We start from the raw sequence: 27463 nt of genomic DNA, 5'->3' as shown, positions 1-27463 counted from the left end.
GTGTCATCTAATATCTAATCTGTACTAAACAACAAAAATAACATTAATTAATTGTTTTTATTTCATTCCTTTCTAGGAAATACGTTTTATTGTAATCAAATGTCATGCTAGAAGACCAAGGAGAGACATATCAAAAGAGTTACAAACATTTAACAAGTCATGCAAGAAGACTAAGGAGAAACATATCAAAATGAATACAAACATTTAACATGATTTTGTTAATCCATCTAATCCACAATTAACTTATATATATAAAAAAATACAAAGTATCAAGAGAAATAATCTTATAAATAATCTTATAAATTTACTCAGAATAAAGAGAGATTTATACAAGTGCTTACATATCACTTATATCTCACAAATTATCTTCCTAAATAAAAAAATTCAAATTCCTTTAAATTACATTATGAATAACTGTTATGAAAAAAAAAAAAGGAGATTTCACATATAGACACTTAAAAATAGTCTAATTACTCTCCATAACTATAGTTTGATAATTACAATTCGTAACTACATGTTATATGGAGGAGAGAGGCGAGAGAAAGGGGAAAAGAGTGGGAGAAAAGTGAATTATATATGTATATTGATTAGATAATTGTATTTTATACATATGTATTTGTATATATAGCAAGAGAGATTGGGAGAGACAAGAGAGAGGCAAGATAGAGAGAGGGCAGAGAGTGGGAGAGATGTGAATTATATATGTATATAGGTTAAATAATTGTATATTATATATATGTATTGTATATCTTGGCAAATTATACATATACAAACATAACTAATTATACAAACTCCAAGTAAGTCCACATAATTAATGTATAATATTGTCGGGAGCGATAATTATGGCAAAGTATAGCTATGATGACTAATTTAATAGTATAAATTTACTTAGCCGCATAATTTTCCCTAAAAAAAACATCATCAACATCAACAAAAATAACAATAATAATAATTAAAAAAAAAAAAGGAGCAACAATGATAGTGTTTTTTTTACTATTATCAACAACAACAACAACAATAATAATAATTTTGAAAAGAGCAATAATAATAACAAAAATAATAAAAGAAAATAACAATATTACTAATAATAATAATTACAATAACAATAACAATAATAAAAATAAAAATAACGATGTTTATAACGATAATTCATAATTTATAATAATTACGTCAGTTCCTAGATTGCCCAAAATAGTTAGAAAAGTCAGATTTCAAACTTGGAGATGACTGCTTTTATGGTTTAAAACAAGGTAATACCACAGGAAGTTACTAAATTTCTTATCGAGCGCTATCAAACTAATACGTGATAATTTAGATATGAAATTTATAATTTTTATAATTAAATATAGAATAAAAGAAAAATAAATAGTTAACATAAATAGACTTATATTATATCGTGAAAATACACGTTTATCCGGTAATTTTTTTCCCTTTTATCTGTTTTCATGTTACAACTTCCACTTTTTTGTATTAATGTAGTCATATAAGTAAAATAATTATTTTACATTACTTTTACTAGTTAATACAAATTGAAAGAGAAGAGGTCTTACTGGTATACTGGCATTTAATTAGCTAGTTCTCACCAAGTACGTCTCAACCAATTAGTGATGCATGAGTCATTTTCAGAGGTACACAAAAGGTAACGATTGTTGCCTGATCAACTCGTTGTATTTAGCTAAGAATTTTCCTCGATTGAACTTAATCGAATCAAATAGATTTATGTTATTTTTTAAAAATAAAATTGTAAATTTTTACTTTGGTGTATAATCGTCCTGAACAATTGTAATGATTATTTTAATTTATGAAAAAAATTGATCTTTTTTGAATCGTCTAGCCGTGAAGTAACCATATATTGAATTTAATATATAAATATATTTTGTAACATTTTTCAAATATAAACATAACCTAAGTCCTAGACTTGTAGTGACTAGACGACTTTAAGTCTTTGATTTTTAATTAACTTTTTATTTAATTAAAAATTAAAACTAAAAGAAACTGTCATAGATACTCTATCAAACAATACAACAAACCCCATACAAATACTCCTGTAATATATTTAAGATCAAATAATACGACAATAAAGTTTTATATTATTGTCTCCTTAGTGAAGAATTAAAGCATATCTTCAAATATTTTAATAGTAGTATATTTTGAGATGATATTTAAAAAAAAATAAAAAATTAATCAAGAAACTGATATAATTGAAATAATTTTAAAAATTTAACTTTGATCACTATTTACCCCTATACTCTATATAAACCAACCACAGTATTGTACTAATTATAACATTTCAAGTTGGATCATGGCATTCACAATAAGAGTTGCGGTGCTTCATCTGTTGATACTAGAAATAACAATAATAAGTTCGTTGTTTCTTCAAGCTAACGCACAAGAATTATTAATAAAGCTCGAAGAACCAAAATTGAAGAAATGCGGAATTAATAGAATTTATCAGTTTGGTGATTCACTTTCCGATACCGGAAATTGCCTGAGAGAGAGCTATTGTGGAGCTCATACTGGGTGTAGATTCCCTCCTTATGGAATGAATTTTTACCAGAAAGAAATAACGGGGCGTTGTTCTAATGGATTGCTCATGGTTGATTTCATGGGTACGTACGATACGTTGAACTCACAACATTATATATATATATATATATATATATATATCTGTATCTGATAATATAATGTACAGCGCTGGAATGTGGTCTTCCTCTCCTAAATCCGTCCTTAGAAGAAAATGCAAATTTTAGTCAGGGTTCGAATTTTGCAGTAGCAGGGGCTACGGCTTTATCAGTTGAACAACTTGCAGAAAGGAACATTTCTATGTCTTATACAAATAGTACATTAACTGTGCAGCTTCATTGGATGTCTTCTCATTTCAATTCCATTTGCTCTACGGGTAAGGAATTATAGTACTATATTATAATAAGATATTAATGTTATTATTACATTGATTTTTTTTTTTCTATTTAATTTTGTTTTTTAGATTGCCCAAAATATTTGGAAAAGTCACTTTTCCTAGTTGGAGAAATAGGAGGAGATGAACTTGCGTATGGGTTTATCCAAGGTAAAACCATACAAGAGTTGCGAACAATGGTGCCTGACATTGTTCATGCCATTATTCGCGGTGTTACAGTAAGTATCATTGCTATTTGTTATGTTCTGATCTATTTCCTTGCTTGAAGTTTGTTTACACTTTTTCAATTTTTTTCAGAGAGTTATAAGTTTTGGAGCTACTCGAATTGTAGTTCCAGGTAATATTCCAGCTGGTTGTAACCCGGTTATCCTGACGATATTTGGTACCACATACGATGAGTATGGTTGCGTCAAAGAGTGGAACAATTTTATGATGTATTACAACAATCATTTGAAACGAGGAGTTTACATGCTCAAGAGAGAATATCCAAACATTTCAATCAGTTACGGCGACTACTACAACGCTTATCTGTGGCTTCGACAAAATGTTGTTGCTCTTGGTAAGTGCTAGAGACTCACAATCTCGATCAAGCATCAAGGGCTAATGATTTACTTGTGTCAAGATATAAGTCTTTCAAAGGATGAGCTTAGTTGACCACATGGCCAAACTTATTTTAATGGCTCTATGGATGATTAGATAAAGTGAAGAACCTCATGCAATTTACTAACTATATTTAGTAAAATAAAATTTTCAGGATTCGACAAAAATTCTGTACTGAAAGCATGTTGTGGAATAGGTGGAGAGTACAATTATAGAGCAGATATGAGATGTGGTAATCCAGGAGTCAAAGCGTGTGCAGACCCCAATAGTTACATAAGTTGGGATGGAATTCATTTAACACAAAGGGCATACAGTTGGTTAACAAAATGGCTAATCGATGACATAATACCACAATTAAACTGCCTTGTTTGAATTAAATCTTTTAATTTATTTTTGTGAGAAAAAAAACTGATATTGTTGGGTGGCCAATTACAAAATGATAGGGGTTTAATTTGTTGGATCTGGCACTATTTTTCATGAACAATGTATTGGATTGTGGTAGATGCATCTTTATGTGATGTGTGTGAGTCTTTTATATTCTGGTCATGTATTTGTTTCTCAAGTTAGTTATACTTTGCGTCTTTTAACGTCTAGTTAGTGATAAGATTTGCCTACATTCTATTCTCTTCGAACTCTATTTTGTAAAGTTTCACTCAATATGTTAATGTTGTGTTACTAGTGTCAAATGTTAATAAGTGAATATTTTTGCTGGTAAATGTATGTATGCAAAGTTTATGTGGTTCAAGATAATAAACACTTTGGTTTAATTGTATGGAAGAGCTCTTGTCCAACAAACTGTTCATATCTGTTGTAGCAGGGGACGGGAAGAGATGAGAGGTGAAAGACGGACGAGATTAATTTATTTATTTTTTTATAATGGAGTATAGTTATAAGAGACCACTTTCTAAAATAAAATTATGTATAATAAATAGTATAGCAACTTCTCTTGTCTTTTATTATTTGTCTATTTTTTCTATTTTTTTTTTTAGAAAGTCCCTATAACTTCAAAAGAATCATTCTTTATGAATCAAGTACCATTCAAACAAAGGGTGCATTGCCTCTTTGAGTGAAGAAGAGAGGGGCTTTGTACTTGGGTTACTGTTACATATTATTTACATAGTTTAGTCTCCAAAGCGAGTAGCAGTGTGAAGAAGAAATGAATAGTATCCAAATGACCTTGAGGAGGCCCTGACGTAGCACCTTTCTCGCTCGAAGGATCTATGAAAAGAACGTCCCACTACGAATTCCAGCCTTTTCCATCGTCTTTCGTGACCCTGGTTCTATCAAACGCGCTTCTTCAATTTTGGTGCTCTTTAGACGGGGCAGAGCCGGGTTTGACCACTACAAAGCCCACGGCATATGACATGTGCACTTTCTCTATCTGATCAATATCGGACTCTACCAGAATGGTTTCAGTATCTGCAACAATGAAGGATCTTCTTTCCTCATTTTTTTTCTAATTAACGTGGATGGGGGTGGTGCCGGTTTCCAACAACTTGCTAAATTCCATCATGCAGCGGCCATCGCCTACCCTAATGCTCTTGCTCCGGACCTTACTGCTGGCTTACTTATTCATCTTGACAAAAATAAGAAAGGACAATATTTTTATCTATGGAAAAAAATTAAAAATACTCCTCAACTTTATCTTTTTAAGTTGATTATATCTCTATCGTTAAAACGAAGTTATTTATATCTCGCCATTATCAATTTCACCATTTATACAAATGCCTAAATCAGCAAAATTGACCCAATTTCTTAAAATTGCTCATTTCTTATTTTAAATTCATGCCCGACCCATCCATCTATCTTAACCCAAAATAATTTAACACATTTTCTATATCCATTCTCAAAAAGAATTCATGAGGGAGAAAATAAAGCGAAAACAACAAGTTATTAAATTTGATCAGAAAAAACAAAGGATTGCGGGAGCAATGATTTCGTTGATTGGATTTAACATTAACAGGGAAGAGAGGAAGATGTGGCGCGGCGTCAACAATATTGTCGAACATCACCTTAAACATAAAAATCGATCAGATCTGAGCACTTTTAGACGAGTATGAGGGCTCGGAGGAAAGAGAAAAAGAGAAGTCAACCATGGTCGTTTCCGTCGTCGCTGGAGCAAGAAACAAACAGTTGGAGAAAATCAATGGCATATGAATTTTAACCAAATAATTACAACAAAAAAAAATTAAACCAATAATAGAAGATTCCAATCCCTACCCTCTGTATTGTCTTCCCCAAATACCCTATGCATTTGCAGAAGTATCTGCGACCCCATCCTCCCCTCTAATTTACTTCTCCAAACTCTCCGATTGTGAGGTAACAATGATGATGTTTCATTTTTTGAGCTAGCTGACTCTGGAATTTGAAGAAAAAATATTTAGAAGGAAGAAAAAAATAAGTTGGTAAAAATGGTGTTGAAGGTAAGGAAAATGGGTTAAATGTTTTTGGGTTAGGTTCTTACATGGGTCGGGCATGGGTTTTGGGGAATGGATAATTTTATGAAATCGGGTCAATTTTACTGATTTACAGATTTTTGTCAATTGAAGAGTATAAATGATGAAATTGATAACGGCAAAGGTATAAAATAATTTCGTTTTAATGGCAGGGGTATAATCAACTATTTCATCCGTCCGGTTTGTTTGTCATGTTTCTATTTTTTGAGTCAAATTATAAAAACTTTGATTAACATTTTAAGATGTATCTTTTCATCATATTAATATGTAAAAAATTATAATTTATAACACTTTTCATATAGTTTTAGAATATCTAATTTTTTGTTTAAAATATCGAATTAATGTGATATAATTTACATTAAAAAATTAGTCAAATTAACTTTTGATAAGCGTAATATACAAACAATTTCGGACGAGGGAGTAATAAACTAAAGTAGAGGGTATTTTTGACCATTTTCCCTTTATCAATTATAACCTCAACTAATTATTTTGAAATAGTTAAAAAAAATTAAAATCTTAAATTTTTTATTTATCTACTTCATAATTAACAAAGATAAATTGATAATTCACTATGTTAATAATTATTATTTTACTCCATCCGAAATTGTTTGTCATGCTCATTTATCGAAAGTCAATTTGATTAATTTTTAAAGGTAAATTGGATCAAATTAATTTGATGTTTTAAACAAAAAAATGAGATATTCTAAAACTCTATGAAAAGCACCGTAGACATTAAAATTTTGTGGGACTCTACAAGGTGGGACCTACAAATTGTGTTCAACTCAAATAAGGATTCTTGGAGGCTATTCAACCTTAAACCTAGTTTATGCCTATATAAAAGGTATTAAATTTCCTTAAAAGGCATCTCGAAAATTCCTTAAAGAGATCAACATCTCGAATACTCCACAAATTGATGGATTATTCATATAGAGAGGTCAAAAACTATATCATCCTAGTTCGAGAAATACGCCACTAACGGCCCTCAAATCATGGATAAATTCGAAGAGAGTAGAATCAAGGGATCAACAGAATTGTACCGCTATCTTAATTAATAAAATTATGTTTTTTCATATTTTATTTGTATGGTTTGTTTATTTTCCATATGTTTAAAATTTGTTGCAAACAAATTGGCACGCCCAGTGAGACCAAATTTGCCCTTCATCTATTATCTCTTAAATCAAATATGAAAATCTTAAGTTGCAAAGATGAAAGAATGAGTACTTCAAGGCTCGTCTTTAAGTTTCAACAAGTTCACACTCCGTCAAGCCTTGAAGCACGGGGCGTTTGTAGACACTAAAATTTTGTGGGACTCTACAAGATACGTTCAATTCGAGTTGGGATTCTACAAATTGTGTTCAACTCAAATAAGGATTCTTTGAGACTACTCAACCCTAAACCCTAGTTTATGCCTATGTAATGGGTACTAAATTTCCTTAAAAGGCATCTCAGAAATTTCATAAAGAGATCAAGATCTCGAATACTCCACAACTTGATGGATTATTCATATAGAGAGGTCAAAATCAATATTATCCTAGTTCGAGAAATACGTCATTAACAATCCTCGAATCATGGATAAATTCTAAGAGAGTAGAATCAAGGGATCAACAAAATTGTACCACTATCTTAATCAATAAAATTATGTTTCTTCATAATTTATTTGTATGGTTTGTTTATTTCCATATATTTAAAATTTGTTGCAAATAAGTACTATAAATTACAATTTTTTGCATATTAATATGATAAAGAAATACATCTTAAAATGTTAGTCAAAATTTTTATGATTTAACTTTAAAAATAAAAATTATAATAAATAATACCAAACGGAGAAAGTAATAGATATGTTTAGACAATTAATTAAGAATCACGCGGAAATTAATATTGGTAGCCACATGCTTAATTAATGGGATTGTGTCCCCTAGGTACACTCCAAAAGTGTACTATTTTAAACCACCAACCCCAAAAAATCTCTTTTCTTATAAATAAAATAAAATATTTTTCAGATGTTAATCTATATGAATTCATTTTTTCATAAATTTCTTGCACACTGACATGTAAAAACAACAATAGTCATAGTTAACAATTTATTGGTGCCAGGGGAAATTATTCAATTTCTTGAATAAATCATTAAGCATAAAAAATTATCGTACTTACATTATTATCATAAGTATATTTGATAAATAAATATGTGTCGTTAGTGTTTAGATTTTCATATATTTGTTATCGGGATTTATATTATAAAATTACCAATTTAAGTGGGGGTAAAAAAATTATTTTATTTGATTGGAGATTAATATATTGGTGAGTGAGTAAAAGAGAGTATAAAATAATTGAGCTAATACATCTTCAAAAATCGTTCGTTAATCACTAATTCGATATTAAACCAATCGATAATTTACTAATTAACTAACATATCATTATATTTAAATATCAATATTTAATAAGTCAATATTTTAAAGATAATTATATATCTGTTTCATTTAATAAGCAACACTATTCAATAGATACAAATTTAATTTTAAGGATCTAATTGAATTATATAAAAAACTTTATGATATTTGAAGTTTATTATATATTATTAGAAATCAGTTATACGTTCCTCCTATGGTATAATTGATTGAAAATATAATGAAAGTATATCAGTATATTTGACCCTTCCGTTTCTTTTCTTTTTTTTAAAAAAAGAATAAAACTGGATTAGCTGACACTTAGATACACTGAGAATCAATGTTAACTAACGAGGAAAGACTCAACATAGTCCTTCATCGTTGAGAACATTAATAGTTTCTTATAGTTGTAATATTGATGCACTTTTGGTCCTATCCTAAAATTTTGTCTATTTTTTAGTGTTAATTTTACCCAGAATTTTATATAAGAATATCTTAACATGTGACTTTGAAGAAAAATAAAAAATTGTACTATTACACGTGAAATTATCGTGATGAACCTTTCGACTTTAGCTGCAATATGATTTCTACTAAACAAAACAAAGCAATTTTCTTGTTACATACTTTTATATGGAGTTGTTATTTCTACTAAATATATAAAATAACGATTGCACATCTCATACATAGGTTATAAATAAAAATCAATCTTAAAAAATAGATAAAATTTTGGATGAGAATCAAAAGTACACCAATATTACAAACACGAGAAATTATCACTGCTCTATATAAAAATTTAAGAATCACTTTGAGTATTAATCCAAAGAAAAAGACTATTTTTGATTCTTTCCTCTTAACTAATTCTATCCTGGCTCGTGTACTTCCTGCAGCAAAATAAGTTTTCTTTTATCACGTTAAATAATTTGATTTGTTAAAAAGAAAATCTTTAAAATTTACAGTTGAAAATAAATAATATAAATTTGTGTGATTATAAATTATTTTATTAGAAATAAAATAAATATTTTATAGTTAACTTATTACTTGTTATAACAATATAATACTCCTTTTTTTTTTATTTTTTATATAGACTAAAAAGGGTAGTTGAAAAGGAGTAGTGTGCATAAGCTGAATAGTTTTTCTTGGCAAATTGAAATAGTGCCATGGCAACAACAGTAACCTTGCTTCTTTCTTTGCTCATTTTAATGGTGAAAGTAGGCGAAGCTGAACAAGTATTAAAGCTTCAAAATCCACGATTGTTGAATTGCAGATTTGATAAAATATATCAATTTGGTGATTCGCTTTCCGATACCGGCAATTGCATCAGAGAGACCCTTTGTGGAGCTACTTTGTCATGTGGAACACTTCCTTATGGAATGGATTTTTACCAGAATGCAACTGGGCGTTGTTCTAATGGCATGCTCATCATTGATTTCATAGGTAATGAATTGAATCCCCAATTACTATAGATATATGTGTATGGTGATTAATTTCTCTTTCAAAAATATACAGCTGTGGAATCTGGTCTTCCTCTGCTAAATCCGTTCAAGGATGAAAATGCAGATTTTAGGCATGGTGTGAATTTTGCAGTAGCTGGGTCTACTGCTTTATCTGCCAAATCCCTGGCAGAGAAGAACATTGTTAATATAGCACTTACAAATAGTTCATTGAGTGTGCAACTTGATTGGATGTCTTCTCATTTCCAGACCACATGCTCCCCTGGTAATTCATTCATTACACTGATTTATTTGTTATTCGCTTCTGCAAATGGCACTAACGACTATATATCCAATTAATTATTTTTCTTCTTGCTTGCTAGATTGCCCAGAAAAATTGAACAAGTCACTTTTCTTAGTTGGAGAAATTGGAGGAAATGAATTCATTTATGGCTTATCACAAGGTAAATCCATGGACGAATCGCGAAAAATGGTGCCAGAAATTGTTCAGACTATCATCCATGGCGTTGAAGTGAGTTTATTCCTTTAATCTTCAAAATTTTAATAGCCCTTTCACACAATTGCGAATGGTAGGTGGGGAGTTGGTGGCCTCGTGAGTCCACTACAGATCTGAATTTGTTGAAGAAATATTATCTTTCTTTTGTCCCCTCGCATAACAGAGGTCTTAAGTTTATAACTCCTTTTAAGATATGATCTCGCTTGCGACTTTCATATCACTTGCATATACCGACCGTCCCACAAAATATACCTAATGCAGTTTATTTTTTTACGATGATTATTGTAAGAGCTTACCTTTGTGTGCACTCAAAAGATTTGGGTTAAGATTATTCTTTTTGTCCCTTCCTATATAGTTTTTGTGGCAAATACTTACTCTTTTTGTCCATTCTTTTTTTGTCATGTTATTTTTTTAGAAAGTCAATTTGAATAATTTTTTAAATTATATTTATTCGATACTTTAAATAAAAAATTTAGATATTAAAAAATTATGTGAAAAGTATTATAAATTGCAATTTATTACATATTAATATGATGAAAAATACGTCTTAAAATTTAGTCAAAATTCTTATAGTTTGACTCTAAAAATACAAATCATGACAAACAAAAGTGGACGGAGGGAGTGTAACTTAAATTCTTTACCGCATGTTTGGAAAGTCCACCCTGCTAATTGTATTTGGTGTAATTATGTTATGTTTGATTGAACATGTAATTACCTAGTTAGCAGGTAATTTAGTGTACTGCACTCTCCGATTCACAAGGGGAGGCGTGAGTTGTTGATAATTACATGGTGTAATTACAAGCTATTACCTATTAATTTCTTTTTTTTGTTTTTGTTTTATTTTTTTTCATTTTAATGTATTTTTATTTTATTTTAAATTTGTTTTGATTTTATTATTCTATATAATTTATTTTTTTGATATCATTTATATTTCATTTCCTTCTTGTTCTCAACCTTTACTGCATGTGACTCCATGCAATTTTTGTATCTTTTAAAAGAATCATTAATATAATTTTTTTAGTATTCTAATTTCTAAATTGAAGTAAAATTCATTGTTGAATGAAGTTATGGACTTACATTTTATTTTTCTTTTAAATTATATTTTATTATATATTGAAATTTGACATAAGAGTATTATGTTAATTTTTTGTTTTGAATTTAAAAGTTATGTTATATTTTTAATTTTATTTGTTTTAGTAGTGTTGACTCGATATTTTACATTATAAGCTATTTTTTAAGTTAAATTTGATAGATTATCTTTTTATCAAAAATTTATAATTTAATGATATCATATTTATAATATTATTCTATTTGTCAAACATGTATTTCATGGTGTTCACAGAAATATGTACCTTTAATTTTTATGATTAATTTAATCAAAATATACTAAATTGAAAAATATAACTCATTTGTTTTTTATAATATTAGTTAAGAACGTGCGTTTATAAATTAATACATTTTCAAGAGACAATATATATCTTAATTATTTAATTCAACATCAATTATAAAGACCCTTATTTGACTAATATAAATTTTTTATTTTAAATTATTAAATGTTATTTTTAAAATTCAATATAATCTAATAATTTCACTTGTACAACCAAACAAGAGTACAAGATATTTTTTTTAAACGGATGAATAATATAGATTGTGTAATTTTAGGCTGTTAATTACTATTCTAATAATTACACTAATTTCGATTATTTGGTGTCTTTCCAAAAAAGTATAATTAATGATATACAGGTTTGCTTGTTATGAGTGTTGTTTTAACCCTCTCTTTCTCTTGTCACTTGTCTCAATCTGATAGTCTTTGTAATATCCTACTAATTCCATCATTATGAATACCAAGGATGTCACACTTGCTAGAAATAGTACTAGTTATTTTGGTCTAAGTATATAAGCAATTTAACGATCGTCTTCTTTAGATCAGTTCCATAATTAAGAAAGCTATAATAGTGAATTACACTTTCCAATTTTGAGGTGGGGAATTGATTTTACGCTTCTATTTACTTTTTCCTTCTTGATTAGTACTTCTTTTATTTTATTGAAATTTGTTTTCTAGTGATCAATTACTTTTTCAGAGGATCATCGGTTTTGGAGCTACTCAAATTATAGTTCCAGGCAACTTCCCAATAGGTTGCCACCCAATTTTCCTAACAAAATTCATGACCAACATCTCAACTGCCTATGATGAGTACCATTGCTTAAAAGAGTTAAATAACTTTGCGATATTCTTCAATCGTTATTTGCAACAAGCCATTGATGAGTTGAAGAAAGATTACCCAAACATTACACTGATTTATGGTGACTACTACAACGCCTTTCTGTGGCTTCTACAAAATGCTGACGGTCTTGGTAAGTGCTATAAATATATCGTTTCCTTTTACTATTTTTAAGATCGAATTACTATTTATGCTCTCTGCATAAATGAAAAGGGGAAGACTTTCTTGTACTACATTTTTAGGATTCGACAACAAGTCGTTGCAGAAAGCATGTTGTGGAATAGGAGGAGAATATAATTATGACGTACATAGAAGATGCGGTGCTCCAAGAGTTCCAGTGTGTGTTGATCCGAGTACTCACATCAGTTGGGATGGAGTTCATTTGACACAAAATGCATACCGTTGGATAGCAAGATGGCTAATTGATGATACCTTACCTAAATTAAACTGCCAAGTTTAACTTGTTACTCTTAATTTTGCATTAATCCATTGTTATAAGAGTGCGTTTGATAGAAGAAGCAGAGTAATTGTTGTTCTTTTTTACTGTAAAGATAGCTAATTGATCGATGACAATTTGAATTAGCTCATAACTGTGAGTGTTCAATCTATAGATGGATCTGAGTAAACTACTTTATCTTTTTCATTCACTCATACATAAGAGATTGCCATATTTTCAGTGCAACAAAATCAAAACTAAATACAATTATACAAACACCAAACAGAATGAAGAAGACAAAATAAAATAACAACGAGTATGAAATATTCGTAATCCTATAATCAGAGGCGAATCTAGGATTTGAAGGTTGAGGGTGTCACAACATTCAAGTAAGATAAAAAGGACTGGTTACTTTTATTTTGGGTTACAATTCAGGTTATTAATTTTATTTTATTTTATAAACGAATCTATCAAATGTGCCTATAGTAATATTTTCTTTTACATATTATGTGATCAAAGATAACTAAACGATTCAATTTTTATTTTCTTTTTGGAATTAAATGTCTTATTCACTGAAACTTTGAGAAAGAAAAAGTCACATTAAAATTTGAACTTGTATAAACCATCTAATAATATTAACATAATATATTCATCTTCCATTGACTTTATGTGGTGTTGGAGATATATAGTTGGAAAATAATAAAAATTGTAGTTTCAGCATATTCGTCTTATTGAGCAAAAACGTTGGTGAAGATCGAAAGAACCTTTAAATAAAAAAAAACAATTTTGAAACTTATATTTTTTCTAAAATTCTATTATTTAAATATATTCTTAATAATATTTATTTGACACTCATAATTCAATACTCACTAATTGATAAAACAAAATAACCACGTTACACTCAAATCAATAGATTAATAATTAATGCGAAGCAAGTAAAAAAATAAAAATTAATTATGAAAAAGAGGTCATTTGAATTAATAAAAAATAGTAAATAAATAAGAATGAATGGAGAAAAAGAAATGAAAAAGAAAAAAAAGGAGTAGGAAAAAAGAAATTAACGTTGGTGCATAAGGTTTGAACCCAAGTTGATGAGGTGGTAGACCTTCTTTTTGTCAATTGGGCTATTTCATGGTATAGTCACTAAGTGGCGAAAGTAATATATATTTAATTATTATACATATATACATGTGTATATAATGTTTATTTCGAAAACACCGGGTCCCCATTGGTACACCTAAATCTGCCCCTGCCTATTATATAAATTATGAAATAAGTCATTCCAAATATAACAATTGATATAAAAAAATTAGAAAAAAGGGTTTGAGAAATATTTTTAACTTTGGTCAAAATTGTTGTTATGAGATACCAAACGTTATGAAGGACCTTTTACCCCTAAATTATTTAATAATATATTTCAAATATAATTATTGTACCTACATGAACACATTATTATTTATAATTATGCAATATCTTTTATATCTATGTGGGCAAATATATACATTTAAAAAACACTATTAAATAGTGTAAAGGTAAAAAAGGTCCTCTCGAAATCTTGATATCGTAACAATAATTTCAATTAAAATTTAAATATATTTCAAATCTTTTTCCCAAATTTTATTCCATCACTATTTTTTTATCTTATTTATTTTATTCCTCATACCGAACAACCCCTCGATTTTCAAAATTTAAATGAGGGTAGGAGGGTAGTTGAATGGCTTGTGACTTGTGTCATGTGGGGTGACTCGTTCATTAAAGTAGGTAGCACTGCAAAATTATTCTTAATTTGGTGGAGATATTAAAATCTGTCATTTTTAGGCTCATCACATGAAAGAGAACCTGAATTGAATCAATACAAGGCTCAACAATAATTAGTTTGCGTAGCAATAACTGACACACGAAAAAAAGAATATTAGAAATCACCTCAATACTTAATAATATTATTTTCCTCTATTTTTATTTGTTATATTTTATTTTTAAAAAAAATAATTTAATTAATTTTTAAAATTTAATTAAAATTATATTAATTTAGTTATTAAAAATAGATATTCAAAAATTATATATAAAATATTATAAATTTATAACTTTTTACGTATTAATACGACGAAAAACGAACTAAGAAATTATTACACGAATATAAACTGATACGTAAGAGATTACTTTTTGTGTCACGTATAATAGCAAAAAAAATTATATTATTTTTCACCTTTTTCATCATTTGAGATTTGATAATATCTTTAGGACTAGGACAAAAAATAATAATTGGAAGCTTTTTAAGACCACAACAGCTTTAAATTTTTTTCTTCACATAACGAAACCAATTAGATTGGGCCCCTTTATTTAGGTTAGGTTGCTATATTTGTGTGTTCATTGAGACTCCAAACGTGTACCATTTTTAACCACCTACCACAAAAGGTATTTTTTTATTAGATGTGGAGTTTCTAGTGAATTTTTATAAGAGAAATTTTTTGTGATTTTTCATTATAAGTTTAATAGGAATTAAGTTATTGGAAATCAAAATAAGTCACAAAAATATAAAAGTAATTAAAATAAGTCACTATTTTAGTAAGTAACTAAAATAAGCTTAGTGGAAGAAAAAGTTTCACTATATCTAATAGTTTAAACGTTTTCCGTTAGTTTCATAACGTTTATTTTTAGTATATAACGGAACTATTTCTTCCACTTTATAAAGTGGAACTTTTTATTCCACTTTATAAAGTGAAACTTTTTATTACACTTTATAAGAAGAATATTTTTCACGTCTTGAAGAAGCTTTTTCAGTGTTGTCATATAAATTATATTGATTTGATATGTCATTAAAACGGAAAAAAATATTTCATTATGTATTTTTATTATTTTATTCTAAAAAATCTATTTAAGGACATTTATGCGTAGTTGATAGCACCTACAACATAAAGTTTTCTATATTTGTTCATTTCAATCTAAAAAAAATATCTTCTACACCTAAAGTTAAAGTTTCAATTTATTGGGATGGCGAAATTATACATGACGGAAATATCATTTATTATAATTGTCCTCCCAAACACAATGCTAAATATCCAATAATTGTCCGATATCATAAATTTATTTCATCAATTTATAAAAGAATGGGTATAAACAGTACGATTATAATTTGATTATAGCCGGAAAATACCCTACTTCATTTTTATCACAAGGACAAGTAAATTTTAGAGAGTGAATTATATATAATGACGAATCGTTGACCGACTTTTAAGGGTTCCAAATGACTATATAGATCAAATCAAGTTAACAATACTTGGAATCTATGTTAGGAAGGAGCCTAAGATTAGTCAACAACGTTTTCCTTTATCGGTCGATGTTCATTCCTAATTAGAAAATCATAATAGCATTGATGGATTTCCGATAACTCAATCTACTGATTTCCTAAAATGACTCATTATCAAAATACTCTTACTGGCCGATATGATTTTGATTTAAACAAAACTATCAATGATAGTGATCGGTAATGTTCAATTATTATATTTCAATTATTGTTTGTTGATTTTTGTCAATTATTTATTAATTTATATTATTTATTATTCTTATTATCATTTTGTAGCGGTTTACCTCGGCAAGATAGGAATATTGCTCCAAGTTATGGACTAAATAATTATTTTGGTTAATCCTCACACTTTGAAATGACGAAAAATGTTGGGACATCCTCAAATTTTCATGTCTCGCCTACTTTTGATGCAGATGATTATCTCTATGTCTAACACTTATTTTTTTAAGTGAACTTTTGATGTAAATGACCATCTTCAAAGTGATTTTTTTTGAAGCCATGAAAAGAAAAAGGAGAGAAGGTGCAGGTAAAGATGAAAAGGTAACTTTTTATAAAGTGGAAGAAAATCTTTCACTTTATAAAGTGGAATAAAAAGTTTCACTTTATAAAGTGGAAGAAAAGATTCCGTTATATATTAAAAATAAACATTATGTCAGTAACAGAAAACATTTAGAAAATTGGATATAGTGAAACTTTTTTTTCCACTAAGCTTATTTTAGTTGCTTACTAAAATAGTGGCTTATTTTAGTTACTTTTATATTTTTGTGGCTTATTTTTGTTCCCAACTCTATTTTATATGCTTCTTTTGATGTAAATTCGATAGCAATTAAATTGTATTTTTAATAACGTAACTTGTGAGAACTTATGTCACTAAGCGGCGTAACTTGACAATTTATTTTATATCATGATAAGAACACTTGTTCATTAGTGTCGGTAAGTTCTCAAAAACATAAAATGGAATTGAATTCATATTACGCGGTAAGTATGAGATTTAAATTAAATTTGCTTTATTTTAATGTTTTTGTCCCTTTTTCTTTAATAATATAAGATAATCTTTGAAATGTAATGTGCAGTTAATTCACAATATCATTCATCATTGACATTATTACCAAAAAAAAAAAAATCACCCTAACTCTATTTTGGTAGGTGGATAGTAATTTGAGGGGTATTGAGGCAATTAATTGGATTGCTGTTGATAACGACGGGAACATGTTATTGAGAATGTAATAATTATTGCAGCAGAACGTTAAAAAAAAAAAAATACAATATGACATTAAAAATTTATCGAAAATGACCTAAAATTTCTTTGAACTATTGAAAATAGTATAAAATTATCCTTCATCCATCTATTGGCAATAAAATGTCTTTTTTTCATTCACCTATTGGCTCAAAAATAGTCTTGTTATTTACCTTTGGATTCAAAATTGACCACTTCTTTAATGTTTTAAAATTAAAGTCTTTAAATATTTTTAAAAATATTTGGCGTTCAACTATTGATTATAATTTAATTTGTTAATATAATTTATAAATCAACTTACTACTCATTCATGACTAACTAAATCCTACTCAATTAATAATCCAATTATAATATCAAAATCGTCATAAAAACTACTAAAACACGATGAAATTATAAAATCCTGAAAATGACATTCAAAATTATTCGAGTCCGAATAGAGCCCCAATTAAATTTAGGATGAGCCACTTATTTAGGTGTACATTTTCAATAAGATTCTCTTTCAAGATTGAATTAGAAATTTATGGTTAAAGGTAAAGAAGTAATACATCACAAATTAATTCATACACTTTTTAAAATATAATTTTATAAATATTTATGATTTGTTTTAAAACCTTTAAATATTATTTTGAAAAGAAGTTACCTATGAAGTAACATAACATAATTGAAACGTAAGAATGAGTAAGATGAACATAGTCAGACTTTTAAGTTTATCGGTAATATTTATTTAGAAACTTGAATGTATGATAATTTACTTTTATAGATATTTTTCGCCTCAAGTTTTTAAAACACTCAATTGGTAGTAGTTTTTTAGTTGTTGCATTAATAATGTAACGGGTTTATTAATTTGGAGGAGTTTAATTAGTAATGGGTGGGTAGTGGATTGATTTATAAATCATATTAATTAGTTCAATTACAATAAATAGTTGAGTGCCACGTACTTAAAATAATATTTAAATAGTTTAAATATAAATTCGTTAAATAAGTGGTCAATTTTGAACCAAAATGTGGATGACAAGAGTATTTTGGACCCAATAGATGGATGAGAAAGATATTTTGGAGCCAATAGATGGATGGAGGATAATTTTGTACCATTTTCAATACTTTGAGGATATTTTTGACCCTATTCCAAAATTTTTAGTATATTAACTGAATTTAGAATATGAAAGACTAAACTACAAATTTATATGTTTTATTAGGTCTCTCAAATTGAAGATGCCAATAATAAAAAAAATGATTGTGATAAAGAGTTCGAGTCAAAATTAAAAGTTTAAGTTTTAAATTTTAAGATAGAAGAGAAAAATAAGATTTGAACACACAAAACCAATATGAAAGGCATTTCCATCGCCCTATGAGTTTTCAATCAATTTTATAAGAGGAGTCTCAAATAAATATATATATATATATATATATATATATATATATATATATATATATATATATTTGTTTATTTATTTAATTTTTTAATACAAATATAACATCTAAAAAAACTAATGAATTTGTTTGAATATGTAAACGCCTCTGATTGTAAAGATTATTTCCTAAATAATTTTGAAAAAGTTGTGGGAAATTCATTAAGGAGACAAAATGCAAGTTCAAAATGAATAAATTGAACAAAAAAGAAAAAATCTTTTTTTATCATAAATAAATAATTAAAATAGTATTACTCCTGCCTTTCCATTAATTACTTTCTATTTTACATTTGGTTAAAAAATATAAATAAGATAATTAATTTTATTAATTTGTCCTTTATATATATTTATGGAGATTAAATATTTATGAAATAGCACAGGACATATGAATAGATATCATTGCAATATATACAAAGAAATTAATAGATTCTTGAAAAAAAGAAAATTTGGACTATCTAAATTTGTTTAAGCTTTCAAATAGAATTAATTACATGAGTAAAATAAAAAATTAAATTAATTTTTTAAATTTAAAATCTAATAAATAATTTGGGACATGTATATTTTAAATAAGACTAATGTAGGATGAAAGTTTACTAGAAAAGAGGAGTCGGGGATTGAAATTTGAATAGGTTGGGTTGGACTTGACGGGGCCTTTGGAGAAGTGTAATCTATAATATTCTGTACTTTTATTCTTATTCGTCATTTATTTTAAAATAATTTTTTATTTTTATTTATTAATTTTAACGTATCAAGAATTTTTCTTTTCATATTTTACTTCTAGCGTTAAATACTATTATTCAAATTATTTTTTAAAATTTAATATTTCATCTGTTTATTTTTATTTGAACCTATTTGATTCCACACACCAATTAAAAATAATTATTATAGATATTTATTAAACTATCTTTATTAAATGATGTTTAATATTAGGTCTTAAAAAATAATTTGAAGAATAAATATTGAATATCAAGTGTAAAAAAAGAAAAAGTATATTTATTTTTCGTTATGTATTAAAAGTGACAGTAAAAACGGAAGTTTATTTTTACAATAAGTAATAAGTAGTAAAAGTAAATGGAGTACTGAGTACTATATATCAATCAATAAAAATAATGTGATAAAATACTTATATTAATAATTATTTATTTAATAAATATATCAAATCAAACAATAACAAATTAACACGAAGAAGAAATAAGAGTAGTTTAAACATTAAATGTGAAGAGACTCCAGTGCAAAGAATTAATCAGAATAAAAATACAATCCGTGATAATGAAGAGACTCTATGAAGAAATTATTAATAGTAATAATTTAAGTTTGCACGAATATTTCACTTTTAATAATATATTTTTATTAATATGACATTACTTCTTGATATTTTCTAAGAATTCAGACAATATACATGTTAATTAAGAAAGAGATAAGTTAAAGTTTAAAAATATAATATAATTAATATTTAAGTAATTAAATATTTTATTATATTTTGATTTATAACAAAGAAAGAATTATATTCTAATTGTAATGGTACGAGATTCCAACTGTAATTCGAGTATAACATATGATGTTCGGTAAAGTAAAGAAAGACACACGTGTAATTTCATAATAAAATTCTTTTTTTTTTAAATTTGACAAAAATACTATACAAAAATCATATTCACCTGACTTCAGGCTTTTTATTTTGAACAACTTTCACATATAGCAAACAATAAATTTATATTTGTATATTATAGCAAAGTTTGCATAATTGTGTTCCATAGCAAACATAAAATTGTATAATTCGTTATACATATACAATTGTATAATTCGCTCGCCTAAATTGTATAATTCGCTGGCCTATTTCGCTGCAATTGTATAATTCGCTATCCTATTTCTCTGCAATTGTATAATGCACAATTGTATAATTCGCTGCCTATTTTGCTGCAATATTTTTATAAAATTTGCTTTGCATACAATTGAATCGAATTAAAATGTATGTATATTGCATAATTATAAGTGTATAGCGAGAAGATATACGTTTTTCTCTCGCTTTATACAAAAACAGAAGTACAATATATACACTTCTGTTGTATAAAGCTAGAGAAAAATTGTATTTCACTGCAATTGTATAATTCGCAATTGTATAATTCGTTGGCCTTTTTCTCTGCAATGTTTATATAAAATTTGGATTTGTCTACAATTGAATTGAAGTAAAATGTTTGTAAATTGTATAATTAAGTGTATAACACGAAGATATATGTTTTTGCATGTATATACAATTTTCTCTTGCTTTATACAAAACAGAAACCGAATTTATACACTTCTGTGTATAAAGCGAGAGTGACGAGCGAGAATGGGAGAGTGGCGAGCGAGATTTTGGGGAGAGAGGCGCCTGACAAACTTTGACTAACATTTGCTATGAAGCACAATTAAATCAAACCCTAGCTACTCCATTTATTTTAGATTATTAGTTTGCTATTATATACAATTTTTCCATCTTTTATAATTATTTTTGTGTTTCATAATTTTAAGGAGTTCATTATTTTATGTTAATTTAGAAAAAAAAATTTAAAACTCTCAATTAAGGGTCCATTTCAAGTACAAAATTGTAATGGTGAAAGCTTCTCAAGATATGCTAAAACCATATTTGGAGGAGGTGAGCTAAGGTAGGAGTTTATGGATTCGAATAAACGTATTAATTCTTTCAATATGTGTAATACTAATTTTTGAATCCCAAACTTTTAATCTTGACATTGCCTATGAGCATGTCAAATATTACTACTTCTCACGATTCATTTTATGTGATACTATTTTTCTTTTTAGTCAGTTCCCAAGAAAAGTTATATTTTCTTATATGGTAAGTATTTAAAGATATAATTTCTCTTTTATCCTTGTTAGTTCCATTTAATTTTGAATGTAATACTATAATACATTTATGAAAAGAGAGAAAAATAAATTTACTCTTTTGAAGGACAATTTGATAAAAATTTCAAAATTTTTATTATTTTTTAAATTATATGTTTGATCAAATATTATTGCATAAAATAAAATGAAGAAAATATATATATATATATATATATTAATAATAGTGTTGCCCAAAAAAGGCAGTCACCAATTATGCCAACTTACTAAAACAACGTTTCACCTTTTTAAAAAAAGGCTAATATGCATTCGAACGCTCTAGTACTAGTATAAATATGGGTTGTGGGCCTGTGGCACTGCAGTAGTAGACTAGTACTACTGCTTTATATTTTTAATTATAAAATATCAAATTCAAGATCGAACTATATAAAGAATAATAATATCTTCTTTGAGTGTTATCTAAAAATAAATTTTATAATTCACAATAAATTTCTAATTATATTTTCAACTTAAATTTTGAACCTTAAATTACTTTTTTAATGAAAAAGTCATGTTCAATAACCTCAAGCTTTTGTTATCCTCGTACACAAATTTTTGATCAACGTTTGCTAATAAAACTAAATTTATAATTAAATTTTAGCTGATTCACTCTTTGAAATATTTTAAATTTTACTTAATAGGTAAAAGATAACTTACGTCCACAATTTAAGTCTGACAAAAATAAAAATTTGTCTAGTGAATTAAGTGTAAGTAAACAAAATTCCACATTAATATCAGAAAAGAAATTATCTTTTAATGTGTACAAACTTGATTCAAAATGAATAATATAGATAAAATAATTTAATAATCTGGTTACCAATATTATTTCATTGGTACATACATACTTCTTTGATCCATCTTTACTTGGTCTACTTTATTAAAAATAACTGTTCAATAATATTTATTTAATTTGGAAAATCAATACATCTTTGAAGTATTAAATTTCTTATATTCAAAAGGTAGTTTTACAATATTACTTTATAATAAATTATTATTGTTAAATGGATAGAATATTATTTTGTGGCTTATATTTTTTATTTTGTTTGAATGTGATATCTAGCTGTAAAAGACAACAATGGTATTAATTGCTTATATTTCATTGCTTATGCGTATACGTCCTGTTTTCATCCTATGGAAATTAATTGCGTTTTCTCCTTTTCTATATAATCTCAATTTTGTATTTGCAAAATCAAATCATGGCATTGGGAATGAGAGTGGTAGTGCTTCATCTCTTAATCAGTTTGTTGCTTCTTCAACTGATCAAAGGAGATGATGATATGGTAATAAAGCTTGAAGAACCGAAATTGAAGAAATGCGGAATTGACAGAATTTTTCAGTTTGGTGATTCACTTTCCGATACTGGAAACTGTTTGAGAGAGAGCTATTGTGGAGCTCAAACTAAAACCGGAAAACTTCCTTACGGAATGAATTTTTACCAGAACGCAACTGGACGTTGTTCTGATGGATTCATCATCCTTGATTACATAGGTTGATATTCCAAAAACTACTATACTCATATATAATATTGATGATTTTTCTTTATTTAATTTGCGTCTCTCTCGTATTGTAATATATACAGCGATGGAATGTGGTCTTCCTCTCCTAAATCCGTCCTTGGAAGAAAATGCAGATTTTAGCCATGGTGTGAATTTCGCCGTATCAGGAGCTACTGCTTTATCAGCGGAATACCTCATATCGAGGGACATCGCTATGTCTTTCACAAACAGTTCATTAAGTGTTCAGATGCGATGGATGTCTTCTTATTTCAAATCTGTTTGCTCCAATGGTAATTAAATTACTCTCTACTTATTCATAACAATTATAAGCTAAACTATTGACAGTTGAATGTTACTTGTTTGCTAGATTGCGCAAAATATTTGGAAAATTCACTTTTCTTAATTGGAGAAATCGGAGGAGATGACGTTACTTATGGATTTAAGCAAGGCAAACCCATAGAGGAGGTGCGAAGAATAGTGCCTGATATTGTGAAAAACATCATTCATTCTGTTAGAGTAAGTGTTTTTTTTATTATTTCTTCGTCATTAAAAGAATAGCTTCAAATTCGATTCCTATTGATGATTGTCATTTTTCTCTTCTTGCAGACAGTCATTGGTTTTGGGGCTACTCGAATTTTAGTTCCTGGTAATTTTCCTTCAGGTTGTTTCCCAATTATACTAACGTTATACATGAATGATTCCTCAACTGTCTACGATGAGTACCATTGCGCGGAAGAATGGAACAATTTTACAATCTCTTATAACAATCTTCTGCAACAATCCATTCATGAGCTGAACGAAGAGTATCCAAACATTTCAATTATTTACGGCGATTACTACAATGCCTATTACTGGCTTCTGCGAAATGCTGTCGCTCTTGGTGAGTGTATATGACTAATTTTCAAGGAGGTTCTCAATTTTAAATATTAAGCGTGATTTACTGACCGACGAGTTCTTTTTTCCAGGATTCAATAAAAAGACACTACAGATATCATGTTGTGGAATAGGAGGAGAATATAACTACACCGAATCCAGGAGATGTGGTAAGCCAGGAGCTGAAAAGGCTTGTGCAGACCCGAGTAGTTACTTAAGTTGGGATGGAAGTCATTTGACACAAAAGGCATATGGTTGGATAACAAAATGGCTAATTGATGACATTTTACCCCAATTGAACTGTCGTGTTTGAATTCAAGCTTTTAATTTCTTTTGATTGAATGTTTTTTTTTTGTTTAATAGTAATTTAAAGGGATTCATATCCATGTTCAATGTTCAGAAGCTATTACAAAATAAAGTTGTGTTTTGTTTTTCTTTTGATCTGCCTAATAATTATGCTATCTTTTCAAACACAACTACTCATATTTTCACTATTTGCTAGAATTGTGCGCATGGGAACAGGCACAAAAGAACCCTTCTTTCCTAAACTAACAAGTAATCCCTCCATTTCATATTAAATTAATTTTTTTAATAATTTTTATAAAGAATTGTGACTTAGAAAACTACCTTTTTCATACCTATACTACCCAACATATACTGTCAAAATGAATAGATAGCGTATACTTTAATCATATTAGATAAAGTAGTTAAATTGTAACTCAATATAGAAGTATATTATTTTTTTGAAATAAATTAAAAAGAAAAGTACGTTTATGGGCCAAACATATTTTACTTAAAATTTATATGAATAATAAAGGATTAAAGATTATAAACATAGATTGTCTCATCTTTTTCTGAATTTAAGTAAGTTTATGGGCCAACGGTCAAGCATATTGTACTTAAGTTTGTATGAATAATAAAGGGTTATAGAATAATACAGAGGGTTATTCTTTCCGTTTTTATTTATATGATAAGTATAGTAAAAATAAATATTTCCTAATATTTGTTATATCACAATATTAATATATAAATAATATTATTCTTTCTATTTTATCTTTAAAAGTTTAAATAACCAACATAGAAAAACTAAATTATTAATTCTATATATTGGTCAATTTAATTAATCAAAATATATTAACTATGCTTGCTTATTAAAAATTCAACTTCAAAAAAACCCAAATAAATATACAATGATAAACTTAGTTTCATAAGAAATATAAAATTTAAAATGGTGACCTTAATAAGAACGGACCTATTTATAATGGCATAGTATTAAGACTCAACATTCTAACTATAAACTATTCGAAATTAATTTATGGGAAAATTGTATAAAATAGCAAACTAATAACCTAAATTAAATTGAATAGCTAGGGTTTGATTTAATTGTGCTTCATAGCAAACATTGATAAAAATTTGCCAGGCGTCTCTCTCCCAGAAGTCTCGCTCGCCACTCTCCCATTCTCGCCTCTCTCGCTTTATACACAGAAGTGTATAATTTCTGTTTCTGTTTTGTATAAAGCGAGAGAAAATTGTATATACACATGCAAAAATGTATATCTTCGTGTTATACACTTAATTATATAATTTACAAACATTTTACTTCAAATATTGCAGAGAAAAAGGCCAAAGAATTATACAATTGCGAATTATACAATTGCAGTGAAATACAATTTTTTCTGGCTTTATACAACAGAAGTGTATATATTGTGTTTCTGTTTTTGTATATAGCGAGAAAAACATATATCTTCTTGCTATACACTTATAATTATGCAATATACATACATTTTAATTCGATTCAACTGTATGCAAAGCTAATTATACAATTGTAGCGAAATAGGCCAGCGAATTATACACTTTTATATGTATAACGAATTATACAGTTTTTATGTTTGCTATGGAGCGCAATTATGCAAAGTTTGCTATATTATACAAATATGATTTTTTTGTTTGCTATATGTGAAAGTTTTTATAAAAAGACAACCCATAGCAGAGGACCATATATTTTTCCCTAGATTCAGCTTCACTACTGTCTTACAAGTAACTTGTAGTTCGCGTAATCAAAATGAGGACAAATATTTTGAAGGTCAAAGTCAAGTCTTGTGGAATCAATACTTTCTAAGCAATAAGAACAAAGCTTATAAAGAGATTTGAATCGATACTTGCAAAATTTTGAAACCCAGGTCGTCTTCTTCAAAAAATCAGCTCCAATTTCTTTTTATTTTTTTCAGAATTTGATAAAAATTCTCCTCAAGATAATATGTTACATGATCATGATCACTTAATTTCAAACTTTTCCCCACCGAACTCAAATTTGATTTTTAATCCAAAAGACAATTAGTTATGATTTTTTTTTCTCGAAAAGCCACTCAACAAACTTTGGTAGTTAATTGAAAAATCAATAGAAGTTCTACTTGTAAATTGATTTTTTAATTAAAATTAGTTGATAAGAATTTTTATTTATAATCAAAATTTTGAAAAACAAAAATATATCTATTTCCTTGTAGGTGGACTTGTAGTTATCAATTGAATTTAAGGCGGCTTAATAGTTAAAAGTAATACTTAGGTCTCATTTGCGCTTAATTGTGATATAAATTTAATCATTTAGATTCAGCCTATTAAATATATTTGGGTTTTAGGTGTGAATTTGGTAATTCAAATTTAAATCATTAAGCACATTTTTTACTCTTAACGTTTCAAAAAGAATGTCCATATTTTCTTTTTAGTTTGTTTCTATTTTAAACATAAAACAGAAATAAAAAACCACAAAAACACTTTAAAATTTTAAAGTATGGAACCAAGAATTCTCCAAATTTTATGGGTACTCTTTAGTCTTTCCCTCCCAAATCCTCTTTTAAAACAGTGAATGAAGTGGATTTATATAGAAATCCAAAAATCCTCAAAAAGGATGAAATACCGATGTGGGACTGTTACAAATTGAAAATATAAGGCCCCAAAATTTTTTTTTTGTCCCAAATGGGTTTAGGGGATTTGGCTAATGAGTTGCAATTTTAATCGAATTGAGTGGTCAATTGTAACACGAATTTAAAAAGTAACCAAATCGATATATATATTTTTTAGTAAATCAGGCTAGTAAGTATGTAAGATGAGTTAATTCAATTGACTAACAAATTTCTTAATCTTTAACAATATGAAATAATTAACTTAATTATAAATTAATAATTCAAAATTATAACCATAATTTAACTGAACTAATTTAACAAAGTACTTATTAAAAAATGAAAATCTTTATGAGTTGATTTTCGGATAGTTATGAGATATAACTAAGCATACATATTATTTGAAAATTG

The 27463-nt window shown here is 27.6% G+C and overlaps 3 protein-coding genes and 1 long non-coding RNA gene across 5 annotated transcripts; 3 read left to right on the top strand and 1 right to left on the bottom strand.

The window, feature by feature from the left end:
* Positions 1-681: 681 nt before the first annotated feature.
* On the top strand, positions 682-4294 carry LOC101266673 (GDSL esterase/lipase At5g03980). Its single transcript, XM_004230148.5, has 5 exons — positions 682-2609; positions 2693-2899; positions 2987-3135; positions 3215-3476; positions 3672-4294. The coding sequence occupies exons 1-5, from the start codon at positions 2303-2305 to the stop codon at positions 3887-3889; spliced, it is 1143 nt and encodes a 380-aa protein (XP_004230196.1). The 5' UTR covers positions 682-2302; the 3' UTR covers positions 3890-4294.
* Positions 4295-5326: 1032 nt separating this feature from the next.
* LOC112942056 (uncharacterized) lies at positions 5327-6071 on the bottom strand. Its single transcript, XR_003247889.2, has 2 exons — positions 5738-6071; positions 5327-5630 (listed from the first exon to the last, which is right to left on the bottom strand). It is a non-coding gene; the product is annotated as an uncharacterized lncRNA (long non-coding RNA).
* Positions 6072-9405: 3334 nt separating this feature from the next.
* On the top strand, positions 9406-13152 carry LOC101265867 (GDSL esterase/lipase At5g03980). Of its 2 annotated transcripts, none has more exons than XM_004230146.5 (5): positions 9406-9791; positions 9864-10073; positions 10171-10319; positions 12386-12659; positions 12769-13152. In XM_004230146.5, exons 1-5 carry the CDS (start codon positions 9515-9517, stop codon positions 12984-12986), a joined length of 1128 nt encoding a protein of 375 aa, XP_004230194.1. In that variant the 5' UTR covers positions 9406-9514; the 3' UTR covers positions 12987-13152. The 2 variants fall into 2 exon arrangements, with proteins under 2 accessions (XP_004230194.1, XP_010312731.1); XM_010314429.4 differs by having other exon boundaries at positions 9461-9791; positions 12746-12878.
* Positions 13153-22930: 9778 nt separating this feature from the next.
* Positions 22931-24631, top strand: LOC101265588 (GDSL lipase-like caffeoyltransferase). The gene is given in 5 exon segments (NM_001329673.1): positions 22931-23274; positions 23366-23572; positions 23650-23798; positions 23889-24162; positions 24248-24631. Coding segments are annotated over 5 exon segments (1143 nt in total). The 5' UTR covers positions 22931-22982; the 3' UTR covers positions 24469-24631.
* The last annotated feature ends 2832 nt before the right edge of the window (positions 24632-27463 follow it).

The sequence above is a fragment of the Solanum lycopersicum genome, chromosome 1 (genome assembly GCF_036512215.1).
Source record: "Solanum lycopersicum chromosome 1, SLM_r2.1".
Lineage (NCBI taxonomy): Eukaryota > Viridiplantae > Streptophyta > Magnoliopsida > Solanales > Solanaceae > Solanum > Solanum lycopersicum.
The sequence above is the reverse complement of the archived record's forward strand: the minus strand, read 5'-3'. Positions and strand labels throughout refer to the sequence as shown.